General features: G+C 30.3%; 3 protein-coding genes and 1 pseudogene across 6 annotated transcripts in view; 2 read left to right on the top strand and 2 right to left on the bottom strand.

The window, feature by feature from the left end:
- Positions 1-12: 12 nt before the first annotated feature.
- LOC108753255 (uncharacterized protein F21D5.5) lies at positions 13-4,349 on the bottom strand. Its single transcript, XM_018494701.1, has 8 exons — positions 4,149-4,349; positions 2,764-3,248; positions 2,317-2,562; positions 2,174-2,245; positions 1,639-1,914; positions 1,194-1,475; positions 1,058-1,119; positions 13-225 (listed from the first exon to the last, which is right to left on the bottom strand). The coding sequence occupies exons 1-8, from the start codon at positions 4,345-4,347 to the stop codon at positions 102-104; spliced, it is 1,746 nt and encodes a 581-aa protein (XP_018350203.1). The 5' UTR covers positions 4,348-4,349; the 3' UTR covers positions 13-101.
- Positions 4,350-6,312: 1,963 nt separating this feature from the next.
- Positions 6,313-9,677, top strand: LOC108753134 (annotated as a pseudogene).
- A 951-nt stretch (positions 9,678-10,628) lies between these two features.
- Positions 10,629-23,520, bottom strand: LOC108753650 (keratin, type I cytoskeletal 9-like). Of its 4 annotated transcripts, XR_001939647.1 has the most exons (11): positions 23,413-23,520; positions 21,860-21,969; positions 20,944-21,078; positions 20,426-20,632; positions 19,520-19,708; positions 18,748-18,910; positions 18,368-18,476; positions 17,848-17,976; positions 16,478-16,519; positions 11,049-11,168; positions 10,629-10,781 (listed from the first exon to the last, which is right to left on the bottom strand). XR_001939647.1 is itself a non-coding variant. In XM_018495446.1 (10 exons), the coding sequence occupies exons 2-10, from the start codon at positions 21,955-21,957 to the stop codon at positions 15,415-15,417; spliced, it is 1,119 nt and encodes a 372-aa protein (XP_018350948.1). In that variant the 5' UTR covers positions 21,958-21,969; positions 23,413-23,520; the 3' UTR covers positions 15,342-15,414. The 4 variants fall into 4 exon arrangements, 2 of the variants coding, with proteins under 2 accessions (XP_018350948.1, XP_018350960.1); XR_001939649.1 differs by lacking the exon at positions 17,848-17,976 and having other exon boundaries at positions 23,413-23,519; XM_018495446.1 differs by lacking the exons at positions 10,629-10,781; positions 11,049-11,168 and adding an exon at positions 15,342-15,461.
- Positions 23,521-26,332: 2,812 nt separating this feature from the next.
- Positions 26,333-27,972, top strand: part of LOC108753271 (serine/threonine-protein kinase polo) — a 6,407-nt gene continuing 4,767 nt past the window's right edge. Inside the window, exon 1 of the mRNA XM_018494722.1 lies at positions 26,333-26,883. Coding sequence (XP_018350224.1) covers positions 26,791-26,883 — 93 coding nt within the window. The 5' untranslated portion in view covers positions 26,333-26,790. The remainder of the gene's footprint in view (positions 26,884-27,972) is intronic.

Raw genomic sequence — 27,972 nt, 5'->3', positions numbered from 1 at the left:
TAGTGTGTTACTATATTAATTAAAAATAGATTCGGCGGCGGATTTCAATTTATATCATGCAAGATTTATTTGTTTAAGTACTTTTAACTAATCTAGAGGATTTAATTTTCGAGTAAATACATCTCATAGAGCCTTCGATCCTGCTCATTACAGAAATTCGGAACAAAGTTGATTTCCACTATTTCCTTAAAACCTTCTCCCAAAGTTGGCGGTTCATAATTTTTCCTGTACACAGAATACGAAAATTTTGATATTGTATCTAATAATTAGACTCCTGAACTAGCAGCTATGTTGATATCGTGATATCGTAAACGAGAAATAACAAGTTTCTTAACGTCATTTATATAGACAGAGAATTTAGATAAAATAAAATAATAAGCTCGTTTTAAAACACTCGTACAAATGGATCGAAACGATCCTTATCCCTTCTGACAGTCAGAAAATAATCTTCAAAGCTTATTTATACATATTTTCACTTCATGTACTTTTTACGATTATTTACCGATTGTTGAAAGGAGGAAGACAAGGATAGTTTCGGTCCATTTTTTATAAGTATTTAATATGTTTTAAGGCAATTTTATTATTTTATTTTATCCGAATTCTTTCTCTTTTAGGTACAAATAGCATGTAAGAAACTTCAACGTGTCATTTCTCGCTCATGACATCACGTTCCAATATGGCGCACTAACTGATTAAAGTCCGATTGCACCAACGTTACTTTGACTTTAAGCGAAACTTAAAACTCGCTCTGTCTCATTTTACAGAAAAAAAGAGACAGAGACAGAGAGAGTTTTAAGCCTCACTTAAAATCAAAGTAACGTTGGTGTAATCGGGCCTAAGAGTCTTAAACGTGTTAATCGAGTGACAAATCTTTTTTTTATCAAAATCAAACTATCTTATCTATTGTTTACTTTTCTTATGTTTCCAATTAAGTTCTAATAGTTTGGCAATAAATAGAGAAAACTCTGCGTCCTAATGAAAGAAAACTCAAAACTATGATCATAATACAGAATTTTAGGAAAATGCATGAATATATATATATCTAAATTTCACTTACATATAAGAGTGTATAATAATGTCGTTGATTGGAACGTGGCTTGGATCAGTCAAATCGCGAAACTGCAATGCAATAATTCGACTAAAGACTTTCCGAACATTCCTTCGTACGATGATAGTTGATTTCCGATTATTACCTTATTATTATGTTTAGCGTGTTCTAGACTTGTCGTCATGACAAAACATCTGACCGGAACGTTGCACTTCTTGGCTACCTCCATATATCTCTCTCTCGAAACTTTGTCAGGATTAGTATTGTCTATAACTACACTTTTTCTTTCATTCAAATATTGTTGGACTGCAGCAATACACTTCTGCCAGCTGCCTAAAGTATCTCTGTTGACATATCCGTATTCCTTTAAATGATTCTTTGTAAAATGTGATTTTCCGGAGCCCGGGCTGCCGACCATAAGTATCATCTGTTAATGAAAGAATAAAATACGTATAAAATGAAATTTTATTGCAAATTATATCATAATTTTAATCATAATTTTAATTAAATAATCACTTTTTAAATTTCTCAATGTTTAATGTTTAAAAAAACTTTAAATGTAAAAATTGACATCAAAAGTGTATTATTACCTCTTGCTGTTTGAGTGTTAATTCCGCGTCCGCAGGTTTGCATATGTCGGTTTGCGATAAATTTTTTGGATTAAACTTAGGTAACTCATAAGGTGGTGCTTTACGTTTTAAAAAGTGTTCTTCAGGCGTCTCGAATTTGACATCAACATTCAACGCCATTAATCGATCCACGCTCGAGTGATCTTTCTTTTTTCCTGGGGCCCAGTTCTTCGGCCGACCAGCGGCATCACCGACGTAAAATGATTTAGCCTTGTTAATTGTGATACCTCCATTTTTCTACAGTTACATAAACGTGGAATTATTGTAAATAGAAATTAGACAAGAAATTAAATAAAATATTTATAATTAACTAATAATGATAAATAACTTATAGACTTAGAATTAGTTTTATCTTAATAATGAGAAATGAATTGACAATAAAAAAAAAAAGAAAAAATTCTTAGAAAGACTTTTATATTTTAATTCTCTTTGTAAACATTCTAAAATATTCATAATATTTAATATTATTTTATATATTTAAAAAGATTTTATGTACCTCTTTTTCCAGAAATTCCCACATACCAATTGTTGGCTTTCTATAAATGCTCTTTCCCACAGCAATAAAAACCTACAATATGATGCATAAGTGAAAACATTATAATTTATGAATTGAAAATTATAATTATGATTATACTATACTTGAATGGGAACGCCGATTTTTTGTACTACTTTCTCGATCTTGCCTTTGAAATCACTGATTTTGAATTTTCCAGTGCTAAGGCCTGCTTGATTTGTAAAGATCACTATTTTGTATCTGTTCATATGAAGCTGCTTCAATTTTCCAGGTACATCATGATAGAGCAACTGCCAATCGTTACAGTCCTTTGGAAACACCAAACCAGATTTAGTTCTTATTAAAGTACCATCCATATCATATGCAGCCACCTAAAAGCAAAATTCATTTTTAACATTAGTATTTATAAAAATCTTATTAAATATATATATATACATATGTATATGTAAAATATATATATATATGTATATGTCTATGTCTATGTAACGAATTTAAAATTCACTGTATTTTTTAATTAATTATACTATTCAAGAATGTATTAAATAAATCTTGTAATTGACAATTAAAATTACTTTTGGTCGGTTTTGAACAGATGGTGCTGTATAAATTAACAATTTTCCATTGTCCACACTGTCCCACTTTGCAGATGTATTTGAGCTTTCAGTGCTCTGCTCAGATGTGCTAGAACCAGTACTGAATGTTTTCTGATCAATATGTATACCATTCGAAGGTGATCTTTCTTCCTCTTCTCTGTCATTCTCAGATTCTTCGGAGTGGTTATCAGAGCAATTATCTGACCTCAACATTTTTGTTTTGCCCTTAGTTTCTTCTGTCTCTGATTCATACAATCTCTTCCTTGATGCAAAGTTGTTCACACTTGGAGGTGGATTGAATTCTATTTCAAAAGCATGCTTGCCATAGAGCAGCTCTAAGCGATCATTGTGTCTGGCTACAAATTTCACATCCTTCTGAGTTTTAAATCCATTAAAACCACAGGCGTGGGAGCCGATTTGTTGAACTGTGACGATAGCCTCTATATAGTTTGCACATAGTCGAACTGTTGAAAGCAGATTAATGTATTCATTTGTGCTAACAACTTGCAAAATATAGGGATAAAATTGCATTAAATAATCTTCAAAAATCTTTCTTTATTCTAACATCTTTTCATTTAAAACAAACGAAATAAATTAAAGGTCTACAAGCCAAAGCTAAATATTTATACTAAAATTAATAAACAATAAAACTCATATATAATAATAAATGTTTTAATCTATATCAGATTATTACCAGTATTAAATAAAATGATAATTATTGCAATATAATATAAAAGTTAAATGGCAGTTAAAAATGTAAAATTTAAAACAGTATTAAAACACTCTTATCGATTCTAAACATCATGAAAAACATCATCAAAAAATAAGGCAAACGAGTGTTTAAAATTTTTCATTTTAAATCTTAATAATTCATTTAAAAGCCTCTTATATAAGAATATTTATTTAAATTCTTTATAAAATTCTTCAGAATACTTATTTAAATTCTAAGATAAGACTTAAGCAAATTTGCCATGATGTAAAAAATTAATTGTGTATCATTAATACTTTATCTACTTTATCACTATTTAATCAGCTGTTATAATTTTTATTTTCGTGTTAATTTAAAGATAAATTTCTTGATTTTATTCTGCAAGACTACATGTTCTATAATATTCATATCTTGAACTGCTTTATTGAATATAATCAACAAAATTGAGCTTAACCTCTCTGCAGACTCTTTTAAAAAAATCAATCTAGCATCAAGAACAAAATTCAAAATTCTTATACTATATTCATATTTCTGTCAATACAATTCTCTTTTACGCAAACGAAAATAATTACATAAGTGTCACGTGGAGCGAACTCTATCTTTAATTTGTAAATAACGATATGGATAAAAAGGGACTCTCAGAAGATTATGCGACCTTGTTGTCGCGAGCATTTCACGTCTGTGATGCCAGTTTCTGGCGAGCGTCCTACGAAAATTGGTGTATTGTCCGGCAGATAAACATTCGTCGGAGTTCCTTCCAAAGTACGTAAATAACAACTCTTAATAGAAGCGCTCATCGCAACACATCGCGAAATGCGAATGATTGCGAATTCGCTAGAGCAGATGACTGTCATCAATCGCTAGAGGGAGACTCGGTAGTCAACTGGCGCGAATTTGTACGCTTGCGCGATCTTATTCCTATGAAAATAATTCCCTCACCCAGCTCGGGCTCGGTTTTTCACGTGTTGCGAATTATTTGTAAATATAATTTGGGAAGAGAAAAAAACTCACGATTTTTTATATGGACACAAGGCTGAACTACGCCCACTTTTTACAAAATACTCGCTAATTTTAAAAATAAATAAATTTTATCCTTATATAGTAAACGAGAGAATGAATGGAAATGAATTGAAATGGATTCAGATTTTCAAAAATATTAATTCACGAATGTTAAAATGAATGCTTTTCAATCCTGAATACATTTTTATTCATTTATAGGAATTGCATGGAGCATATCTCTATGCCTTTCAATCTAAAAATAATATTAGCTTTTTCTGTGCATTGTGAATACTGTTCAATTCAAAATTTTGAATAGAAAATGCAGTTTTTCAAATCAACTGCATTCAATTGAATCCAATTAAATCCAAAAAAAAGTATTCGCTATTTAAAATACGCGCATTCGGATAGAAAAAAATTTCAATCCATTTTAATCCACACATTCTCGTTTGCTGGGATGTATATTTACTTCTTTTATTGCCATAACAGTAGCCAAACTTATTTTCAAACGCACTATATATCAATAGGCCTGTTCTTTTTGGTTAAACTTTTGCATCAGAAGGAAAGAAGAGGAAGAAAGATGAACTAGTGCAAAAATTCAGCCAAAAAGAACAGGCCTAATATATGTATACGCCATGCATGTAAATGTAGTACACACACATATAACTACTCATGCGTGTGTGTTCAAAGTATATAAATATATATGAATTATGAAAGTGAGAGCTTCGATTTTCTATCTCTCTCTTATCCTCTTGTACTCCCCCCATTTACAAAAAATGTTTGAATAGCAATATAAGTATGATATTTCATATATATATAAGATCATCTAACATTTTTACAAAGTCTAAAGGAAACATATTAAAATATACATAAAAGCAATTAATTATTAATTAAAAATGAGGAATTTATATATGTAACATTTATTGTACATATTTACATAGTTCTTTTTATGTTTCGTTTAAATGAAGTAGAATTCATGATATATTTTTACGATAAAACTTTTTTTTAACTCAGTTGAATTAAAATGAAAAATTTCTTATTTATAATTCTGAATAAAGTAGCATTCATGATGCACTTTTAAATGAAACAATAGATTTTCTACACACAATTTTGAATTGAATAGCATTTTTTTTTATGGCCCATTTTAAAAGAAAAATTTTTTTTATTCAATTAGATTAAAAACCTACATTTCCTATTCGGAATTTTGAAATGCGCAGTATTCACGATGTACAGGAATGGCTGATATTATTTTTAGATTGAAAAGCATAGAAATATAATATATTTCATACTATTTTTTATTTATTTCAATTGAGTCATTCGATTAATTTATATTGTATTTTTTACATAATATGATTCTTCTAGTTATTTTGCATATAAAAGTATTTAAATAAAAAAATCTATAATTCACAAGATATACAGGTTTACATTTTTATTCTGACACATTTTGACGTAAAATATAAGTAATTATCGCAATGATTATAAATTCTTGGAAGAAAAAAATCTTGAAGAAAAAAATTCTTGAAATTTATATCATTTGAAATTCATACTTTTTACTTGTGTTACACGATTGGTACGTTCAGGATTATATCAATCATATAATTTTTCTTTTAGAATGAAATAAAAAAAGTAAAAAATTTCTTCATTAACTTTATTGATAAAAATGTTCACTTTTCACATGTCTGTCTCAAGGAAAAATCACATGAATCTGAAATTATAGTTATTAAAAAATATTATTAAGAAATATTTCAAATTGCCATGTGACCGATATACAATAATTTTCTCCAAAAATACCAAAATATTATTTATATACTTACTCAAACAAAATGGCCGACAGAAAATTGTACGCAGTCGTTGAATTTGAAGATGGTCTTCAAATGATTCCAAACAATTGGTTGTGGATATAAGTGTAATGAAAGCCATTTGGCCAAATTTTACAAATTACAAGAGATATGACAAAGCGGTGAAGTTAATGGAATCTACCTGGATTAAGCATCCCATTCGAAAAATATATGGAATATATAGTAAGCAATGTCACATTATATTCTTCTCTGAGATACTTTATCGTTGCTTTTCGGTATACATATAATATCGAGTTATCATAGATAAAATGGTTGTTTTTAATAATTAAAATTTTAGTTTTTTTTTAATAGTTTTTTTTTTATACAAGTATCATTGTATGAGTGATTTATAAAGTATATGCCTCACATGTAATAAATTCATACATATGTAATCTTATTTTGATCACAGCATTTACATCATTAGAAATCGCTGTTTCTTCGACATGGAAAGTAAGAAAATGCAGATAATATTGTTGCGAATAATAAATTCGAACTTAATCATAGTGCGGTAAAATCGGGAAAATATAAAGCATAAACCCTTCTAGGGAAGGCCCTGTAAATGATCAAACTATCAGTAGTTGATGATAATGTTTTGAAAAATATGATTGAAGCAGATTCACATTTATCAATTCAAGATATTGCACGTAGCATCATATTCATTATTCAACTATTTTCCGACACCTCAAAGTAAATGAGGAAGGTGAACAAGCTTGATGCGGCATGTTATTATTCCATGATGATGCTACACCGCATCTTGCAAAACTGTAAAAAGAAATTGTTAGAATACAAACGCGAAGTTCCCCTCACCTTCTTTACTCTCCTGATCTTTCTTCAACACATTGCCACTTGTTTAATCTGAATAGCTTTTTATGTAAAAAAATATTTCAAATAAAAAGTGAACGTGAAAGGTGTATTCAATTTGCTCTCCTAATTTCTGTATAAAAGCCATTGTGATGCGCTTGTATTACGTTGGAGGAAAAGTATTGGATAGAGATGATTTCGATTAGTAAGATGTATATAAAGTATGTCGAATGAAAATTTAAATTCAAAATTAAAAATAAATGGCCATTTCGTCTGTAACATTATATATATAACTTAATATTAATATATTTATATATATTCTTTAATAATATACGAAAATAATACATGTTTTTATCGAGATTATATTATGTTGTAGCTGATTTTACAGTGGCACAGCAAAAGTTAAAAAAAGCTGAAAAACTGTAAAATTTGAGTTCCAGTACGAAAAAAGAAGAGTATTTTAAAAAAACAAGAAAAATTAAAGCTGCTAAACTCTTGGACAGTGATAGTGAAGAACTGTCAGATGACAATTATATTAAAAGCCTAAGCCCTTCTATAAAAAAACGTTGTTCTACGTGTCTCTCTACATATGTTGAAAAAAAAACAGAAAATCGCAAAAAATGCACAAGAAGGTAATAACACAAAAACATTAATAGAAATAAAAAGTAGAAATGAGTATTAATTATAGAAATAATAAATTAAGAAAGGATAGAATATTTTAATAATGAAGTATCATTTTATGCATTACAGATTTGAATCGCATTCATAATACAGAATGTCTAAGCACAGAGAATATTATAATGTTAAATGATTGCAACATAAAAAAAGAAAAAGAAGATGAATTAGGTACGCATAATTTTTGTCAAAATAAATTTCAGTAGTAAGACTAATTTATGTTATACGTATATTCGAGGACAATGATTCATCTTCTCCTATATATTATAAATAAAACAAAATAAAAGATGTGCCTATTTATTTCTGTTTATAAGAATCAAATATGTCTATATCATATGTGATTCTATATTTTTATTAAAAGGAGAAAGACAAACTATTATTCACGGATACATATTTTATATGCTTTATATCATACATAAAATGTACATGTATAAGTACATACATACTTTCATTATCGTGTTCATTATCGAAAGATTGATTGAAGAATATATTTTTAACTTGAAAATTAATCGAAATTAGAATAAAAAAATCAATTGAAATCAACAGAAATAAAAAAAAATTTTGACTTTTATTTTCGACATCGAAATGACGTTTTTTTTCGATGAACTATTTCTGACTAGATAGATAATTATATAATTATTGTGTATGTAACTAAATCAATGTTAAAATTATAATGAAATAATAATGATAATATTATTTTTTAAGATAATACTTTCAGATCCACAATGTGATAAAAATTTATCTAACGTTGAAGAAAAAAACGAAGATGATAATAGTGAGTCATTAGCAGTGCTAAGTTTCGAACAAAGTTATAATTATATATATGTATGTATATATATGTATTTATTCTCTGTATTATTTTTATTTAATTTTGCATAATATTTTTCTTAATCTGTCGAATTTTTTAAAGATTTAATATTTTATTGGATAAAAGTAAATATCAAACTTACGAATAAAATTTTTTTAATGTCTTACAGAATTGGACAATTTTCAATGTTTTGTCATATGAAAACTAACAAATATAGAAAAAATTTTAAAAATAATAGTAAATGATATAAACATATTTCAAATGACTGTTTTCCAAAAGCTTGCAATTTCGAAGAATATAGTGGAAAACGAAGAAAATATTGATGTTTTTGCTGATTTATCATTGAAAGACAAAAATGATTTAAAAATAATGGAGAGAAAATTAAAAGATGATCAGAATATCGAAATCAGAGAGAGATGGTGGGTCTAATATTTGTACTTCAATATTACAAAATATCTTCGAAAAAATAAAGGATAACAATTTGTGATCTACTCAATAAATTAAAAAAATAATCCTAATTTTTAATAATTGTAGATTAAACAATTATATCGTGTAACGTCTGAACATGTTAAATCATCTTGCATAAGACTGATAAAAGTCATATTATCAAACGAATTGACAGTAGAATATAGTTGGTATGAAGCGAAAAAGAAACTAGTTTTCTCAGCACTGGAGATATGCAAAATAATAATGAGTAAGTAAAATTTTAAAAACAAAATCTTTATATTTATTAAATAATATTATTTCTTTACAAATTAAAATATCCAATGTTTATTTCAATAAACATTTATAATTATAAATATTTTTTAGTTAACACTCGTATATATGTACATTACAAATAAAGTACATAATAAATTGTCTTCTTAACAATCACATAAGATATTTGTTCTAATTTGTTAAGAAATAATGAAGGTTTTCTAAAAAAAATGTTATTTTTTCAGGTGTGTTACGAAATTTACATCCAAATGCAACAGATGACGAACTTACAAACCCTATTAAAATATGGTTAGTCCATGCAAAAGAACGCTTAAAAAGAGTAAAAGAATTGCAAAAAAAAACTGAATGATACTTATTGACTTGAATGATACTCATTGATATATGTATATTGTACTTTAATTTATTTTTCTTTCTTTATAAGCAGAATGAGTGCTACTTTCTGCACTTCTATTAAAGTTTTATATTATTTTCCGTAGAGTCTTTTGAGCATAGAATAATTAAGTGCCTTCGATCTCCTTTACACACATACAACATATATGTATATTATGGATGCTTTTCAATTGCAATATCCCTAGACACTTTCATGCACACAGCAACACTAGTTGCATTCCAATTATCCGTTATCGTCGACACAACATTACACACATCTACTCAGCTGAGGGCTGTGTAAATATATATATAATGTATTTATATTATATATATACATGTATATATGTATATGTATGTATATTTTTACATAATTAATTATTGATTATGTTAATCGAAGTTTAAAAATATTATAAAACACATATTTTAAATATCTTTTGATCAATAAAATATCTAACATTAATGTTACTAAATTTTTATCAGAATACATATTGGATATTTTATCAATCGAAATGTCTATGTCATATACTTTTGTATTTAAACTTTAAAAAGTATATAACGATTTTTATAACAATGAACAATAAAATGTTATGTTTATTTCTACTATAAGAATAAACCTGAAAAAGATTTGTAACTCGTTCTTGATATTAAAATATTTAAAATCATGTGTAGTGTAACGATATATAATAAACAGCTTTTATTTTTGCAAATGTAAATGTTAACATTTTCATTCACAATTTAATATTAAAAACATATAAATTAATTTACAAAGTTAATGGATTAAAGTTAGGATCTATGTATAAAAGATAAAAATTGAAAATTCATGTTTCTTTTTTTGAAAAAAGAAATAAACACCCTTTAAATTTAAGAGTTCTACATCAAATAATCTTAAGAAAAAATATAAACTAGAATCAGAATCGTTGAGATAATCGGCAGCAAGACAAATGGGGAGGAATCATTCAAGAAAAAAAAGAGCAAAATTTCTCATACAAATATAATTCGTATACCACTCTAAAATGTGACTTCTATTCACCTGTACGAAGCACATGATGTATGGAGTATATTATCTGCGAGGTGTGTAGCAACGCTAGAACGGCAATAAGTATATATAAGTAATCCTATATATTAGTATATACTATAGATATATACATATATTATATATTATTCATATATACTCCAAATTTCTTGGAATAAAATTTCACTCAAATATTTTCACTCTTTAAAAGTGGCTGATGTTCACTCTCTCTCGGAGTGAGATTTCACTCCAAGAAAATTAGAGTATACTACTAAAAATAATAGAAATATACTATTAGTGTACGCAGCATTAATATATTCATAATTAATTCTAGCTCACCAGATTCGTGATTTTTCTGGTTCTCATGATTGCGATACCGGTCATGCGGCGATTATAATCGATGATTCCATGTGGATGATGATCTCATTTGGCGTCACAGTTGTTGCAGTTGTGATCAACCTAAAGAAAGCAACATTGATAAATCAGACAGGAGCCGAGTGGTCAAATTGTGAAATCAATTTCGCACTCGTCTGAGAGATTTAAGCTAATTTTGTCTATATCTTTACGAAGTGTCGTTTGCAACATTGCTCGTTTACTCAAAATCGTGCCTACTTGATTATCGAGTGAATTAGTTTCATTTCCTTTGGCGCCTTCCTAATTTTAGCGCTTTTAGTTATTTCTCTCGATCTAACGTCCGCCGTGCGCGTTAAAAACGGCAAGATAATTCATCTATGGGAGAGAATATTGTAACGATAACGGTTGTTAACTGCGAATATACTTGTGAAAAGTGTGAATCTACGAATCTTTCCCACTCGTCTTTCTGATGTATCTTTATTCAGTCGTAGTGATTTTATCTCACTCCCTGTGCTACGTCTTTATAAGAGACATAAAAATAAAGAAACGCAATTGGGCTTATTACAATCGAATGAAATCTACTTTTCAAGCAATTCGATCGCCTGTGACACATTACATTAGGACGCCTTTCAAAGATCCGCTGTTATATTGCAATTAATTGTCACTACGTTTGTTATTTCGCTAAATTCACTTTTACACTCGATAAATGCAGTAGTTCGAAGTTCCGTCTGTTAACTAATTAATTCGATTACTCTTATAATAAATTCTGTTAAATATATATATATATATATATATATGTATATAAATATATGTCCTCTTCGGAAATAGATAGCTGTTCACAAAGAATGGATAGATATTTATTTGTATTTACTCACCTGAGCTTTTGGGTTGAGGTATACTCGAGCATTTGACTTTCATTTCTAATATTTAGTGTTTCGCATTGCACGCGTTAGTTTCATTATTTTTCTGGTTTGTTCTCTTTCCCATTTTCTCATTTTCTCATGTACGTCACATTAATATTTATCATTGATTGATAATCGTCTTTGATTGACTGTTATTCGGTTCCAAGTGATACGCAATTTAAAAAAAAATTGTGTACATAAAAAAGTACTTTTTATAGCAAGTTACTCTTTCTTTACTTATTTTCTATATAAAAATTATACATTTTGCATACATATTATTAACAAGGTGAATCTTAAGTAATTATTCATAAACTCAAGGACTTTAGCTAATTTCTACTACTTTCCAGTATATGTATAATTAACGAAAATAATTTTATTCACTTTGAATGCCGATCTAGTTAGCGCAATATTGGATTTCGATAGTACGCGCGATTCTTCTAATTTTATTTTAATTATTTTTAAACTATTTTGAATAGCGCTAACTGGACTGCACTCATTATTTACTCGATTTGTCTTTTCTCTTTTAAGTGAGGGTGGATGACTTAACAAATTTGACATGTTTCTTGTTGGAAGAACGATACTTTCTGTCTCTCACCCTCTGACTTTCATTCATTCTTTCTTAAGTATCTCAGCTTGTTGCTACGCCTGTGAAATAAACTTGATTTTCATCAAATTTGGTCATTATTAGTACTTTTAAGTACCTTCCGCAACTTAAACTCCATATGCTCTACAATGCACTCATGATATTACTCTATAATTGTACTCAAATGATACTGCTCTATAATTGAACTCATATGACTCTATAATAAACTCATTATATTACTCTATAATTGCATTCGTATCATATTGTACTCATATTGCTCTATAAATATATTTATATCATATTTGTTAAGTAATAATACTCAAATATCATAATATTGTGTACTAATAATAATTGAATTTTTATAAACTATAAGAGATGTCGGGCCTTATATCTGGGCTTGTCAATTATTTCCAACGCTACGTTTACGTATGACTCAGGGGTGAGATATTCCTGAAATAGTAACGTTATTTTGAAATTAATAGATATGTGAAACTTGTTATATGCTTTAGAATAAAATCTTTAAACTTACATACACTTTCACAAATTCACATAATTTTCTTCAAATGTTATCTAATTTTTACTTTTACCTTTTTCTAATTAAATATCTCTAACTGGACGTTATGATTTCTTAAATGAGTCTTCATCTTTCGTCCATGTATTTTTTTACCAGTTCGGAGTCGATTTTTCTTTACTGAAAACGTCGAAGAGATCATTATCGTAGTTTCACAATTTTTAACATTGAATATATCTCTAATTAATCTTTTCAACTCTTACAAAATAATTAAAATTTCGCCATCTATTCTCGCCATATTTTCAAGACTTTTAAACTTATTCTTCCTAAGAAATCTAGACTGCTTATAATCTAACAATGCTTTTGATACCTTTGTTAAAGAAAAAATCGACTGCAAACGATCGAAGAATTCATAGACGAAAGAATGGCTCGGTCGGAAATGGCATTTAATCTACCATGTTTCCCAAAAATGTTCACATATATACCTACTTTTTGTTACTATATTACCGAGATAATCTTTCGTCTAATTATCATACTTATTCGCCCATATTCAGTCTTTTTGATTAGCTTGTTCTTCCTAGGGCAGTTGCTGGTTTTTGCGTGTTTCTCGTCCACTTTTTCTCTGTTTCTCGTGCTATAAGGTAAGGTGACAATAAGGGTAAGAGTATAAGTCTTTGGTGTATTGATGTTCTCGATCTTCATTTTTTTTCAATGTTTCTTTCATTTTCATCGAGCGATCGTTTACAATAGATCGGGACATAACAATGATGCGCTATATAGAATTATTCATAAAAGATGTATCATATACAATAAACAGTACAAATTATTTCAAGCGAGTTTCGTTAATTAATATAAAATAATGCACGACAGAGGATTAGACATTATATAACTTCATTGTTAAATTCATTATACTATTCAACTCCTGGTCGGATTCTCTGTCGAGAAAAGAAATCTCATTCAAACAACCGAGACTCACATTTTTTTTCTGCAATCGTAGCTAATCGTTACAGAAAAGACAACAAAATTGCCAACTTCGTTAAATCTTATGAAAAACTATTTCATAAGAATTTAATTAATTTAATTTTCAATTGACGATTATCTCCAGTATAACATTGATAAACTACTAATGACTGATCATCGACGGTCGTGACGGTTATTTGCCCAACTTATAGATTGCAGAATTATTTATGTAATTATAAGTTATAAAATGGATGAATCTAATATTAACAAAAAATTACAATAAACAATAAAATTTTGGCAAACAAGTATTACAATAAGTTATAAAATATTTCCAATAGTTTCAAAATAATCCTCGATATTTCAATTAAATCTAACTGAATAGATATAAACTTTAGATATTTAGTTAATCAAAATGAATGAATATTAAGACATATTAAGAAGTGCTTATGTCAATGTTTAATTTATATTCTCCTGCTAAGCCTTCAGGGATAGAGTACACAGTTCCATATATCGCGTGCTTTGCCATCATTTTTCCTCTCCACAAAAAAAGGGTTTATTTATGATTTCTATTTACAAAACAGGACGCCGACAGCGCTTTACAGTGTCGTCGTTATCGCTTTTGTCATTGCTGGTTTCTCTTTAATTATTACTGTTGTGATAAATTACGCTACGCAAATAGTGAAGAAAACGGTCGAGAAAATTAATCGCTCGACCGGGACTTAATTCTAGATTGTCGTACAGGCGACAGAGTGAAATAATGTAGTGTGTATTAATTGCTAATTGTCAAGTATAAAATATGTATTCCCTATATCGTCAAGCAATATATATCGATCAAGTTCATTCAACGCGCACGAGACGAAGACAAAGCAAGCGGAAGTGAAAAAAATCTTGGGAGCAAAGTGACGCGGAGCAATGCCTTAGAAAAGCTGGGAGTCAATGAGAAGATTAAATCTTTTGAAAATTCTCTTTAAAGTAAAACAATTCTTCAAACACATACGTCAATTGAAAAAATGCATTAAGTAAAAGACAAGGGTATGTTCATATACAAAATAATTACGACATATGTTATATGTCTAACAGTATTAATTCCCAACTTTTTCAACACGTGTGATCAAATCAGCTTTTACGAAAAGTGAGATAAATCCTTCGATATACAAGTGTGTACATCCCGATTTTACAATTTTATGTCACCTTGCTTCAAGATTCCTCGATTGTCATCGTTCTTCTATCAACAAATATATTTCGCAGTTTTAAAAGGAGAAAGTTTATTCTCTTTAACGTGCGACGGGAGATGGATACGATCTGTTCTGTTTTTTTTTTCTTTTCGCCTGGGAGAATTGTTGTCTACTTAGATACAAAATTAATGAGCGGATATTGATTAAGTGACGGATATCTTTAATAACGTCGCTGAGACTGGGCGTTTTGGTAACCAGCACTGCCACCTGGAAACAACCATAGCTCCTCCGTTCCATTACTCGAGAAATATAATTAGTGTTCTTGCTTCTCTACATATATATAAAACTGAACGGCCTACTTATATAGATCCTTGTACGATATCGCTACCAATTCTTTACCTGCCTATTATTTTTCGACGTTTTCGACGTGTGTATGTGTACGTGTACAATGAATATATATCATAACTTCATTTGTCTTTGATTCTTAAATACTTAAAAAAATGGACTTCTTGTAGATTAGCTCTGTGATGTAAATATCTTTGTGGACAGTCTTTTAATCTTGCTAATGCTCGAATATTGCAAAAATCTCGTGTATGTTTAAGTGGATAAACTTATTAAGAATCTTTCTTTGCTATTATGTTCTTGTGATATCGCAAATGCTCTTGTAATAATATAAACGCTTTTTGTAGAACTGCAAATACTTTTAGTACTGCGAGTGTTCTCGTAAGACATATTGCAACAAACATTTCGATGAACTAATAATAGCTGTTGATAATGTCATTAAATATCTCTTGTAATGTTACACTCGTACCTAACGCATAACTAGATGTTTAAATTAATATCGTTTATAATAGCCCTACAGGTTGTATATTTTTTGCGTTACAAGTCGCTATATATATATATACATTATGTTCAGTTACTGACTGTAATTTTCACTTCATTTTTAAACGACATGGTTTAACTACATTTGATTTGATCTTATAATTTGGGAATCGCAATTATCCACTAATTATCCAACAGTTTCCTAAATTTTATAGAATGTCCTACACTTTTCTCGCCAAAAATACAAAAATGTTCATATAAATCTTGCATATAAAATAATATACTAATATATGTCGTTCATGATATCTTTTTTTGTACCTTTCGGATATTTCTTTGTTATATATTATTACTTATTTAGTAATTCACATATAGATTCTACATAAACACAATTTCTCAATCGACTTAGCTAAATTTATTTTCCTTTAATCAATGAACTTTTCTAAACTGCGAGTTGTACTTACCATAGTCCTGTTTCCCATAAACACCATCCTGACTCGGATAATCTGTAATTACAAGAAAAACACGTATTTATCAAACAACGCTTCATGAAAAATGCCGAAAATATAGAAGCGAATGACTCAGACGAGAAATATCTAAAACGAGTCGAACGAAATAACAAAAAAAAAAACTTTATTGTAATATAACGATCGATTGAACAACAAAGAAGTGATGGCAAAATACAAAAAAGAAATACATCTCCATGAGAAAGTGACAGTTAATCAATTAATATCACTTAATTGCTTCAAACAATTTAAAAACATTTTCTTATAAATTAAATAAATCTACGAAGAAATCTTTATAATAATATTGAATTATAGATTAAGAAATCCAAAATATATATTATAAATAAAATCAGATAATAGAGGATATATTGAAAAATAATAAAAGGCTTAACGTGATAATTAATACACTTATATATATTTTTTGTTTTAGGTAAGAAAGAAATTGCACATATCACGGACCTTGTAATCCTGGAGTGAAAGATGGCAGGAGGCAGTGCTGCAGTGCTAGTGTCTCGATGAAAGGATCCGTATCCAATTTTTGTGATTTCTTATTACGTTCAAAATAGGATTTGTGTAACTCTGCGCAACTCATTTGCATCGCTCGCGAGTAGAATACAATTCAGAGAAAAAAAAAACTGTTTAAAATTCTACACAGATCTAGCGATATAAAAATCCACATATCCGAGAAGGAATAAGAATGTAAGAAAATTTCAAGAACTTTAAAAAAAATTTCAATTCTAATAGCATTAAGACTTCGAGAAATTCAAGTATTTGAGTTTCTAGAAAATAAATTGATGATCTGACAAATTGACCGCGCGTTTGCTCTCTTTTCTGTCGTCTAAATCAGTTTCTCGTCTGAATCGAATTGTGTTTTACGCTTTTATTGCGGAATCGTGTTAACTCGGATGTAACCCGGAAAATAAAAACATTAAGTAGCGATCTTCAAAAACTCATTTATCATAGGGACATAAAATTATTTGTCAGAAAAGAGTATCGCATCATATACAAAATCTTAAATTCAATGTTTTGCTAGAATTTTTTTATATAGAGAACATAATAAATTATTTATTATCATAATAATCTGATACTTTATTAACTTTTCTCGAGGAACATTTATAATTAACATTTCATCAAGATTAATAATTAAATTCCCTATCATGATTTTGTGACACAATTTAATATCATGATACTTGTTAGCTGGAAATCTCTTCGAACAAATAATTCAATATTCCATCTCTATGATAAATGAGTTCTTAAGGATCGCTCCAACGGCCGTAGTTAATGAATTGTATAATGTGAGAACGATGACAGCGAACGAAATAACTAACCATAAGGTTGCGTCGAATAACCCCGGTTGATTATGTTGGCATTAGATCGGTCGTCATATGGGTTAGCTGAGACATAACCGGCCCCGCCCCCCGGTCCCGCGGTTGACACTGCCTCCTGCTGGTAATCGGCTAGACATGCATTATGTAATATTAATAACTGTATATGGTGTCCCGCCGACTTATTCAATTTAACGCTCGAGTACTCGATTAGTGGATTATCGCACGTTTTGAGTACTCACAATCAGTACTTGATTGTCGTGATAAGTACTGCCAACGTTACACGAAAAATGCATCAAGCTTAATCCTTCACAATCTGAATTTTTATTTCAAATTATTATTATAAGGTCACGTTTGGAATTAAAATTTTAAAGATCTGAAAGTTTTGGAAAAAAAAATAACTTCAAATTATTAGATCATGAGGAATTGATCAAAATTAATTAGCGAGAGACAAAGATACACAAATTGTAATAGAAAAGTAACGACGCACGTCGCATACAACTCTTTAGTGTCTACAACTCACCTGACGGCGGAGCTTTGCCGTAACTGTACGGATCGTTAGCGCCAAATCCTGCAGCTGGAACTGATGACGCCCCGCCGTATCTGCTGTCTGCTGCGGACGGTGGATAACCCTGAAATCAAAGGAGACAAAATAATCATGAATTCTAATTGAAAACACAATTAACAATTTTTTAATTAACACCAACAGAAAATTCTAAATAATTCTTAATTTCGAGAAATTATTAAATTATGTATGAATGTAATTATTTAAATTTATATGAAATAATTTAATTAAATTTAATGCTCAAAAATATATTTTAATATTCAAATTATTAAACATAATTCGTGGATTGTTTTCAGAATTGTCTCGGATATATGTATTGTCGTATCAATTTTATTTACCGTTTGTCCATAATCCTGAGGCTGCTGATAACTCTCATAGCCCTGATAAGACTGTGTGTAGCCTTGCTGTGAGCCATAGCCACCGCTACCGTATCCTACGGACTGTTGCTGCTGTGGTTGTTGTTGGCTGCTGTAAGCGTTACTTGAACCTCCATAACCTTGGCTATTATCATACAAAAGCAAAATGTGTTGTTAATACATTCATTTTCATTATGTCTTATTATTATATACTTCATTGATTATTTTTGGACTTTTATATGTAAAATATAAATTGTAACTATTATATTATTATTTTCGCAAATTTATTATTTCTAAAGAAGGTATGTTGAAAATAGAGATAAGTATGAGAAAATGCTTAGTTTAGATAGTTTAAATTGTACCTTTTATAATATGTCATAAAAATATAATATATATAATAAATTAATTTATTCTTATAAAAGATTAAACATATATAATAGTAAGTGTCTTCAACATCAAGCTACAATTTCCAATATTGATTGAAAATTAATGAAAGTGTGAGAAATATCTTAAGTAATACAATTTTAATAATTCTCTCTTTTATATATATTGTCTCATTAAATATCCTAATAAATGCACTAATGTATATTTAAATATTAAACATATAAAACTCGCATAAAAAATTAATTCTGATTAATTCTGTTTGGTATTTAATAAACACATGACTGAATTTACACACGTCAATTTAATTTTCAATCTTTAGGTTTCAAAAAAAAAAATGCCTTTAAACGTTATGAAAAAGAAAGTTCCTCACCTAGGAGGTTGAGTAGCGTAACCATTAGATGGTTGAGAAGACGGTTGATCAAAACGTGGCCTTTTGGAAGGTCCACTCGAGCTAGGTGGACCTCCTCCTCGTTTCGTAGGACCACCACGTCCACCCCCAGTCCCTCGACCACCACGATCAAAGCCACCACGGCTGGGTCCACCTCGGCTTGATCCTCCTCTGAAACGATAAATTGCATTTAAATAAAAATATAATTCTATCACATTAATAAAATTTTCGTTACAGGATGAGAGCATCACTATAGTGTATTTTTCATATGGATTCCATTTACACGATTCACTCGATTTCACAATCAGTTTCATAACATCAATATTATAATTTCGGCGTAAATCAAGTCGTGTAAACGTAGTCATTGTAATTTTTATGTTTGCTCTTGTCATTTGCTTATTTTACCTATTCCTAATACTAAAATTAACTGTTAAGTAACTACCACAATGACACTACATATATTCGCAAATAACACCTCATCTTTACATACTAATAAATTTTATTGCTTCATCGCTTATGTCTTGTAGTGTAAACATCTTATTCAATTCTCTTTATACATATTTTTTATCATGACTTCTTGATGTTAAAAATATCTTAGTTTAACAAAAATTTATCCGACTGTCAAGCCATCGTATTGCATCTACTACTTTAAAAATTTTGAATTTCCGATATCAAATATAAATTCAGCAAATTCAAAAATTTCTTATAACATATATTTATTAAATTATCATTCAATAAATTGTTAGAACTTAAAAATAAATTTGCAATATATTTACATGTATTAAAGATTTTTTTCAAAAAGTTTTCAAAAGAACAGTAACCATCATTATACAAATAATTTTACTCAGGCTTAAATAAATAATTTTGGAGCTAAGAGTTAACTCTCACCTGGATCCTCCTCTACCTCTATCCATGCCGCGACCCCGGAAATTATTGCTACCTCCGCGGCTATCTCCCCTGCCGAAGTCGCCTCTGCCTCTGCTACGGAAGCTATTACTGCCGCCACCTCTTCCGCCACCACCTCGTGGAGGACCACCCATTCCTAAGGGTGGCGGACCACCTCCAGGTCCACTAGACATTCCTGCTTCTGGTGGTCTATGTGAATGATCAATAAATAATTATATTAGTTTATAATACAAACTTATAAACTTTATTATTAAAAATATATAAAAGATTTATAAGATCTTGTAAGTCACATTTCGCGATAAATTTATCAACAGACATTAGTAGAAAGTACAAAGTAGTAATGTATTATTAATAATGTATATTTATTAAATATATTAATATTTTTCATAATATTGGAAAAAAATTAATATACAATTTATAAATTAATGACAAATTTAAATATTTTACAAAATGTGATCAATTTTATTAGAATATAAAATATATAATAATAAAATTCTTACCCTGGAGGAAAATGTCCACCTCGTCCACCTCTGCCAGGAGGGCCACCTCGGCCTCTCATTGGTGGACCTCCTCTTCCGCCAGGACCATTACCTCGTCCGCCACGCATCATGCTACCACCTCGAGGAGGACCACCTCTGTGAATAAATATATCAGTTATTTCTTTCATATTTATATTACATACATAAACATCTCTATTTGTACAATTTGATTAAATTCTTTCTTTCATTATGTCATATTTCTTTTTTTTAATTAAAAGAATAGAAACTAATTATAAAAGCAATGTAGTATTTAAGAATTTCTTTCTGGAGCAAATTGTTTCTTGAGAATATTAAAGGAGTAGCAAGTGTGTCGAGCTAACTAATCTGCATTCACGATACATATTTGTATTCCATTTTGTCTTATGGACAACATATTTTGCTACAAACATTTTTTATTTCTTTTTTACGAACTTACGAAGACTTTTTCAAAGACAGCTTTTGCAATTTGCTTTGAGTAATTATAATCTATTCTTGATCTATCTATTCATTATTCTTGATGCAGATATATGTTTGTATAGCTCACATTTTATTATCTCCTGAAAATAATATTATAACGAAACTTTTTCAACTTTTTTTTTACAAAACTAATATTGAATTTGGTTCTTAAAACATTATAATAAATAAAATTATCTGCACTTCATTACATTATAGTGCAGATCAAATAAAATATCAAAATTTTTATTTTACTTCATCAAAAAAATTGTTTTAAAACGACCTACAGGCGACTTTCCTGATAAAAAATATCCCAATTATTTATTGCTATTTTATCAGTATTTTAGTCAAAAGAAATATTCCGATAATCTCTGTATAGTCTCCTGCCAACCCATAACGTAGAGTTCTTTTTTATGGCAAATTTTTGTTTAAATAAGTTCTTTACCTTCCTCTCTCTCCAAAACCGCCACGTCCCCTCATTACTCCACCCGGGCCTCCACGGCCTCGAAAACTACCTCTACCACCTCCTGGTGCTCCCTCCATTATTCAAACTTCCTGTAACATATTTTGATTCATATATATTAATCAAATCCAAAAGTATAAAACTAAACATTTTTAAGTACAATAATATAAATATTTATAATAATTAATCCTGAAATTTTTTTTATCTCTCAAGCTTCAACTTTATAGATCAGTTGTTCAGGATTTGTAATTGTAGGCATTTACTTAATATATAATAGTGGACGTTTTCCAGCAATGACATAGATTTTTTAGTTGAACTTCTTGTAGAGTTCATCTCTTCTCCTTTTTTTTTCCATTGAAGAAAAAAGAAAAGAATGTATAAGAAATTCAGTTAAAAAACAAACTTATGCCTGGTTTTATCAATGTAAATCAACTTTAATCTCAGTTCAATTTATTGTTTAACTTTTTCCAATTTTTAGAATTAGAAAAAGTTAGTAAAACCAAGATTAAGATTCAAACTGTATTGATAGAAATGGACATTAGTGTAATGCAGTAAACTATTATATTCTTGTTTGCCAATGTATAAAATATTTCACTGCGTTCTTGCTGGTAAACGTCCAGTGTCAATGATTTTTCATTTAGTGACACAAGTTGATACATAGCGTTTTTGACTGTAGCAGGTTTTAAACCAACTTGAGTTGGATTGATGCTTTGCTATTGATTGATGCTACATGTTCTATCAATAACGCAGCTTGCAGCGTCATTAATCCAACAAGGATCGATTCGAAATAATCAAAAACATTAACATCATCCTATTTTCTTTTTGCGTTTTCAGTGACTAACAATGATAAAATGACTTGTGTCACCAGAGAATGAAAAGAAATGATGTCTATTGCCTTCTTTTTTCTCGATAAAGATGGAGATAAAAAAAGAAGAGCACCAGACATAAATACTGATATATGTCAAGTTAATACCTAGAATTATAAATCTTGAACAGCACTAATCTATAAAAGTTGAAGCTTGAGACCATGAAAAATTTCAGAATTAATAAATCTAAGAATTAAAAGGTCAAGAAATCTTAAGTTCAGGAATTTCTAGAACGTTAGATTCGCACAGTCCCACGGATTGTAACGCATTTGTCTAATCTGAAAGCAATTCAGTGACATTTTCCATCAAATTCTTTCAACAAAAGATACTCTGCACAACGTTAGTTATCAATGCCTTTGCAAATACGGGGAATATTGTAAAAAATAATCTAAACCCTCTCTCCCTCACTCTTCCTTTCTACGCTGAAATACCGAATTGCGGCGTGCGTGAATATCTTTATATTATTCAGGTGTCGGCGAGTTTTAACAAGATGCGGCGAGTCACGGCGTATCACCGACGCTATCTCGGAAAAGTTCTATGAAAAATGTCCTCGCGGGGACGCGTCTCAGAGACACGACGTCAGATTTAATTGAAGCGAACTCTCGAGCAAAAATTCAGAATCCCGGATTCACGAAACGACACGATTTACAGAGACTGATGTTTACTTACGATGAGCAGGCGGCTATAAAGACGGCTCATAAATCAGGGACGCTAGCACCAACAAGCGAGCAAAATGGACGTCGACAGATCGGTTATCGTAGCGGAAATAGTTGTGAAATTGCGAATTGGAAGGACAAACTCGGCGCATGCGCGGCGAGACGACACTAGCAGACGCTGTTACTCATCTCAGGTGCGTACACATTTCGCTGGAACGGTGGATATCATTAGATCCCAAGATTAGATTGCAAGAATACACAAAACTTGAGCGACACCGTACAATTTATTGGAACACTCTGGTGGAAATTTTTTTTACACTTTTTTATATAACTCATCAAAATTTTTATACAATTTCAAAATTTTTCCAAATTTCAAAATTTTTTCAGAATTTCAAATTTTAGCAACTCATCACAATTTTTATGTTAATTCCAGAATTTTTCAGAACTTTTAAACGATTTCATTACTCTTTCAAAAATTTCTCTAATATTTTATACAAATTTAAATTTTTCCAAAGTGTTTAGAGATTCAAGTCTATATTTTTTCTAAAATTTTTTATGTATGTAAATTCTACTCTAAGATTTCTAAAATTTTTTATTCTATAGTTTCTGGTGTGAAATTTTGCAAAATCTAAAATAATTTAGAATATTTTTTTATTTGTTAACTGTGTTAATAATATCATCTGTGAAAAACAGATGAAAACTATTAAAAATATAATAATAACATTAAGATATAAAATTTATTCTTTAATTTACCCGATTAATAAATTCCTTTACTACATTTATAAACACACACGTTAATTAAATTGAATAATTAATATACATAGCGCTTAATTATTGATGTAAAAAGTAACGCGAGTAGTACGTAAATAGCATTACGTTATTGATGTAAATAGCATTAATAATTTATAGATTTGTGAGAGAAAGACGTTCCACGTAACGTTAATACGAGCCTGAGACTAATCACGTGTTCAATGATGTAACTCACGCACGCGCATGATAGTCCGAAGCGATTTGTCCATTCAATTCGCAGCATTAAACGGAAGAAGAAGAATTGATTTGCAAGGACTACGTGAATCAACTCACATCATTCACTCATATGCGCTGCCAACCGCAGGCTCCAATCACCAATAGCATTCAATATTTATTTATAGTAATTTATTTATCTAAAGATTCAAGGATACATACATACAACACATCGAAAAACATATAACAAATTATAGTAAATCATCATGTTATTGTATTGTAATCTTTAATGATGAAATTTATACCACTGTAAATTTAAGTCCACTGTATAATAAATTTTGTATTACACATATTATATACAATCATCAAATTATTATTATATTATACTATCAATTATTATAATAATAATGTCGAAGATACAATATCTTTGACGTAGACAATCGGAAAAGGTCTATTCTCGAGCCCGTTTTTCTTAATTAATGCTCGTATTAAAGTACATTCACATGCAAGCGTCAAGTAGCGGAAGCAGTAACCAATCAACAAGGAGATTTTTACAGTGGTGTTAAAAAAAAAAATTTCTTTTCACCTACTTCCGCTACTTGACGCTTGCATGTGAATGTACCTTAATACGTTTATGCTGTTATGCAAATTTATATGGATATATCCTAATGCCGATTGCATATTGGATGCGATAAGCAATAAGCAACGTGCGGTGTCCAATGAATGCTTTGCTTTGCATTGTCATATAAGAAAAAGCAGAACTTTCATTGGATATCGCTCGTCGCTCATCGCCCATCGCGTCCAGTGTGCAGTAGGCATAATGCCAACCAGCGCGATGTTCGTCGCGTATGATACGCGATATTCAATGAGCGTACAGCTTCATCGATGTTTTCATTCTAATGCTATACGCTCATTGTATATCGCGTGTTGCACACGACAAAAATCGCGCTAATCTGCAGCCGATATAACGTGAAACGAGAGCGGAACCAATCACAAGCGTTCCACACCAATTGGACAATCAAAATAATTATATAGAAATCTGAAGTACAATAAGCAATACTGCAAGAATTTTGATATTCTATAGGTAACTTAAGCTTAATTTAAGCATTTTACATAATTATTTTGATAAATTAATACAATTAAAAATAAAGATCACTTTTATTATCACTGATTTATATATCTTTATATGTCAAATTTATATATTTTTATATCTATTTTATATATCTTTTAATTTTTAATTTCATAAAATTAACATTTTGCACACGTACGACAGAAATTTTAACTATCGATTGTTTGAATTACGTGACATAATTTATGATTGATTTTTAATAAGGAGCATGGGTGGCACTGGCTACGGTTCAACAGACTCAACTGATGTATATTTTTTCTAATTTAAAATGCTGATTGGATGATCTAAGAGAATACACCAATAGTAGCGAGCGCTTACTCCAACTGTTGAGTTCGCTAAAAGTAGTCACTGACCTAGTTTCCACCGAGGATATAAATCGTATCAGAATGTAAAGCTACATTTTCATGCGAATCGAGTGTCGAGTGTTAGCATGAAAAGCATGCAGCCAAGAATGCAACCAACCAATTACAGTCGAGTATTCCCTTGTTACAGTCAAACGATAGGGGAATGCTCAACTGTAATTGGTTAGTTCTTATATTCTGACCCAGTTTAAACCCACGGTGAAAACTAAGCCACTGTTCCCATGTTCACTTTCACACGTATATTTTGATTTTGCTGATAGCAATCCAGGTTTCTACAGTCAAAGCTCAGAAATCAAAAATGTTCTGGCGCGCTCGTTTTCTCAACGCAGGCAGCTAACCACAAAAATAAAGAAAAACCCTAACTTGCCGTTGCTTGGGAAAGATAGCTGGTAATGTCCCCACATCGCCGAGCCACGTGACTCAGCCGGCGCGCGCGGCGATTGGTCGGCTATGCGTCATTTAAACTGGTGAGCCGTTGGCGTTGCACGTCTTTCGTGACCGTGAGTGCTAGAACTGCTAGGCGGTTTGAATTGAACAGAAGTACGGTGAGCAGCGAATTCAGTGGGTGTTCCTGCGGTACGGTAGCGTGTCGCGCTCACGGCTGTTTACTCTTTTGCTCCTTCCCGTCAACATTCTCATCGCGGTTCTTTTTCTCACGGACACGGAAGAACGAGAATACAATTGAGAACCGATCGAGTAATAACGTAAAGCAGTGCGCATCGGTCATTGAAGTATACGATAAACGCGCGAATCTCTGCCGGCCGGTATTGCCGGTAACGTGATTTTGGGAGGGCGAAAGCGTAGGTCGGGATCGACGACACGACAGCCGCAAAACCTGTCTGTCTGATAACCACACACGGCGTCATCGAGAGTTTTTCACCACGTTCGACGGTGATACGACAGCGGGTTTGTTCGCCACTGCGATTACATCGATTGCATGATGTCGAATGAGGAGGAGAACACTATACCGAATGTGATATACGACAAGAACACCGGCAAGAGTTATATTAAGGGCCGGTTCTTTGGGAAGGTAATGAACGATCGCTACGTCCTTGAGCTACCTTCGCCTTCGCTACCTTGACCTTTCTTAGTCATGATGGCATTACATTTGTGCGTTGTATGACTTCAAGTCTGTTGATTGGCTGTAAGATGGAGATCTGAGCACCTCTCTGTCTTGCAGTCAGTTAACAGACTTTAAAAAATTTCTACGACAAAAAATGCAGAAATGTTATCTCCGCGCTATCGCATTCCTCGCGATTTTTGCAATGCGTATATATATATATATATATATATATATATATATATATATATATATATATACACATACGCACGTGTAAACACGATTCTCCGGCGTTCGACACTTGTTGCATTCGTGCCGAGGACGCGATTTGTACGAGACTCGAGATGTAATTACGAGAGAAGCTCGTGACGTTTGGGAAAGATTGTTTCAGAGATTCCATTGGAGATTCCTTAAATATTTGTATTGAAAGTGATATTTTTAACTTATCTCTAGAGTTTATCTCTATTAATTCAGGTTACTTTTTAGAGAGGAGACATAGCTGATTCAAATGTCGTTTTATCTTTTTCAATAATATAGATGAGACATATTTTATGTTTCCTAAAAAGAAATTTTGTGTTAGTCACTTTAATTTATCTATTTTTTTATCTCTTTTTAGTTCTAATATTAGAAAAGAGATGGATAGTATATAAGCCAAGCTTTTAAACTGAGATTGGTTATTATCTTTGTAGAGATTGACATCACAAAATTGTAGTTTTATGGAATAAGATTACTTAACTATATTTTATCATGTGTATTTAAATCTTTTCTATTTCTAGCAATTTAGATTAGTTTTAATCTTTTAGTTTGACTTGTATTTTCGTAATTCTTAGCAGGGAATAAAAAGTTATTTTTTAAAAATAACAAGTTACAGTTACTTCCATTCTCTAATTCATAGAACAATAAAAAGTAAGTTCAATCCAGATTAAAATTAATTTACATTGATAAAAATGAATACTAGAGAACTGAAGAAATCTTGTGAAGGATTGCTTGAATGCTTTTCTTATTAAAAATGTTTTATATATATATATATATATATATATATATATATATATAGAGAGT

This window comes from Trachymyrmex septentrionalis, unplaced genomic scaffold (assembly GCF_001594115.1).
Source record: "Trachymyrmex septentrionalis isolate Tsep2-gDNA-1 unplaced genomic scaffold, Tsep1.0 scaffold114, whole genome shotgun sequence".
Taxonomy (NCBI): domain Eukaryota; kingdom Metazoa; phylum Arthropoda; class Insecta; order Hymenoptera; family Formicidae; genus Trachymyrmex; species Trachymyrmex septentrionalis.
This window is presented reverse-complemented; position numbering and strand designations above follow the sequence as displayed.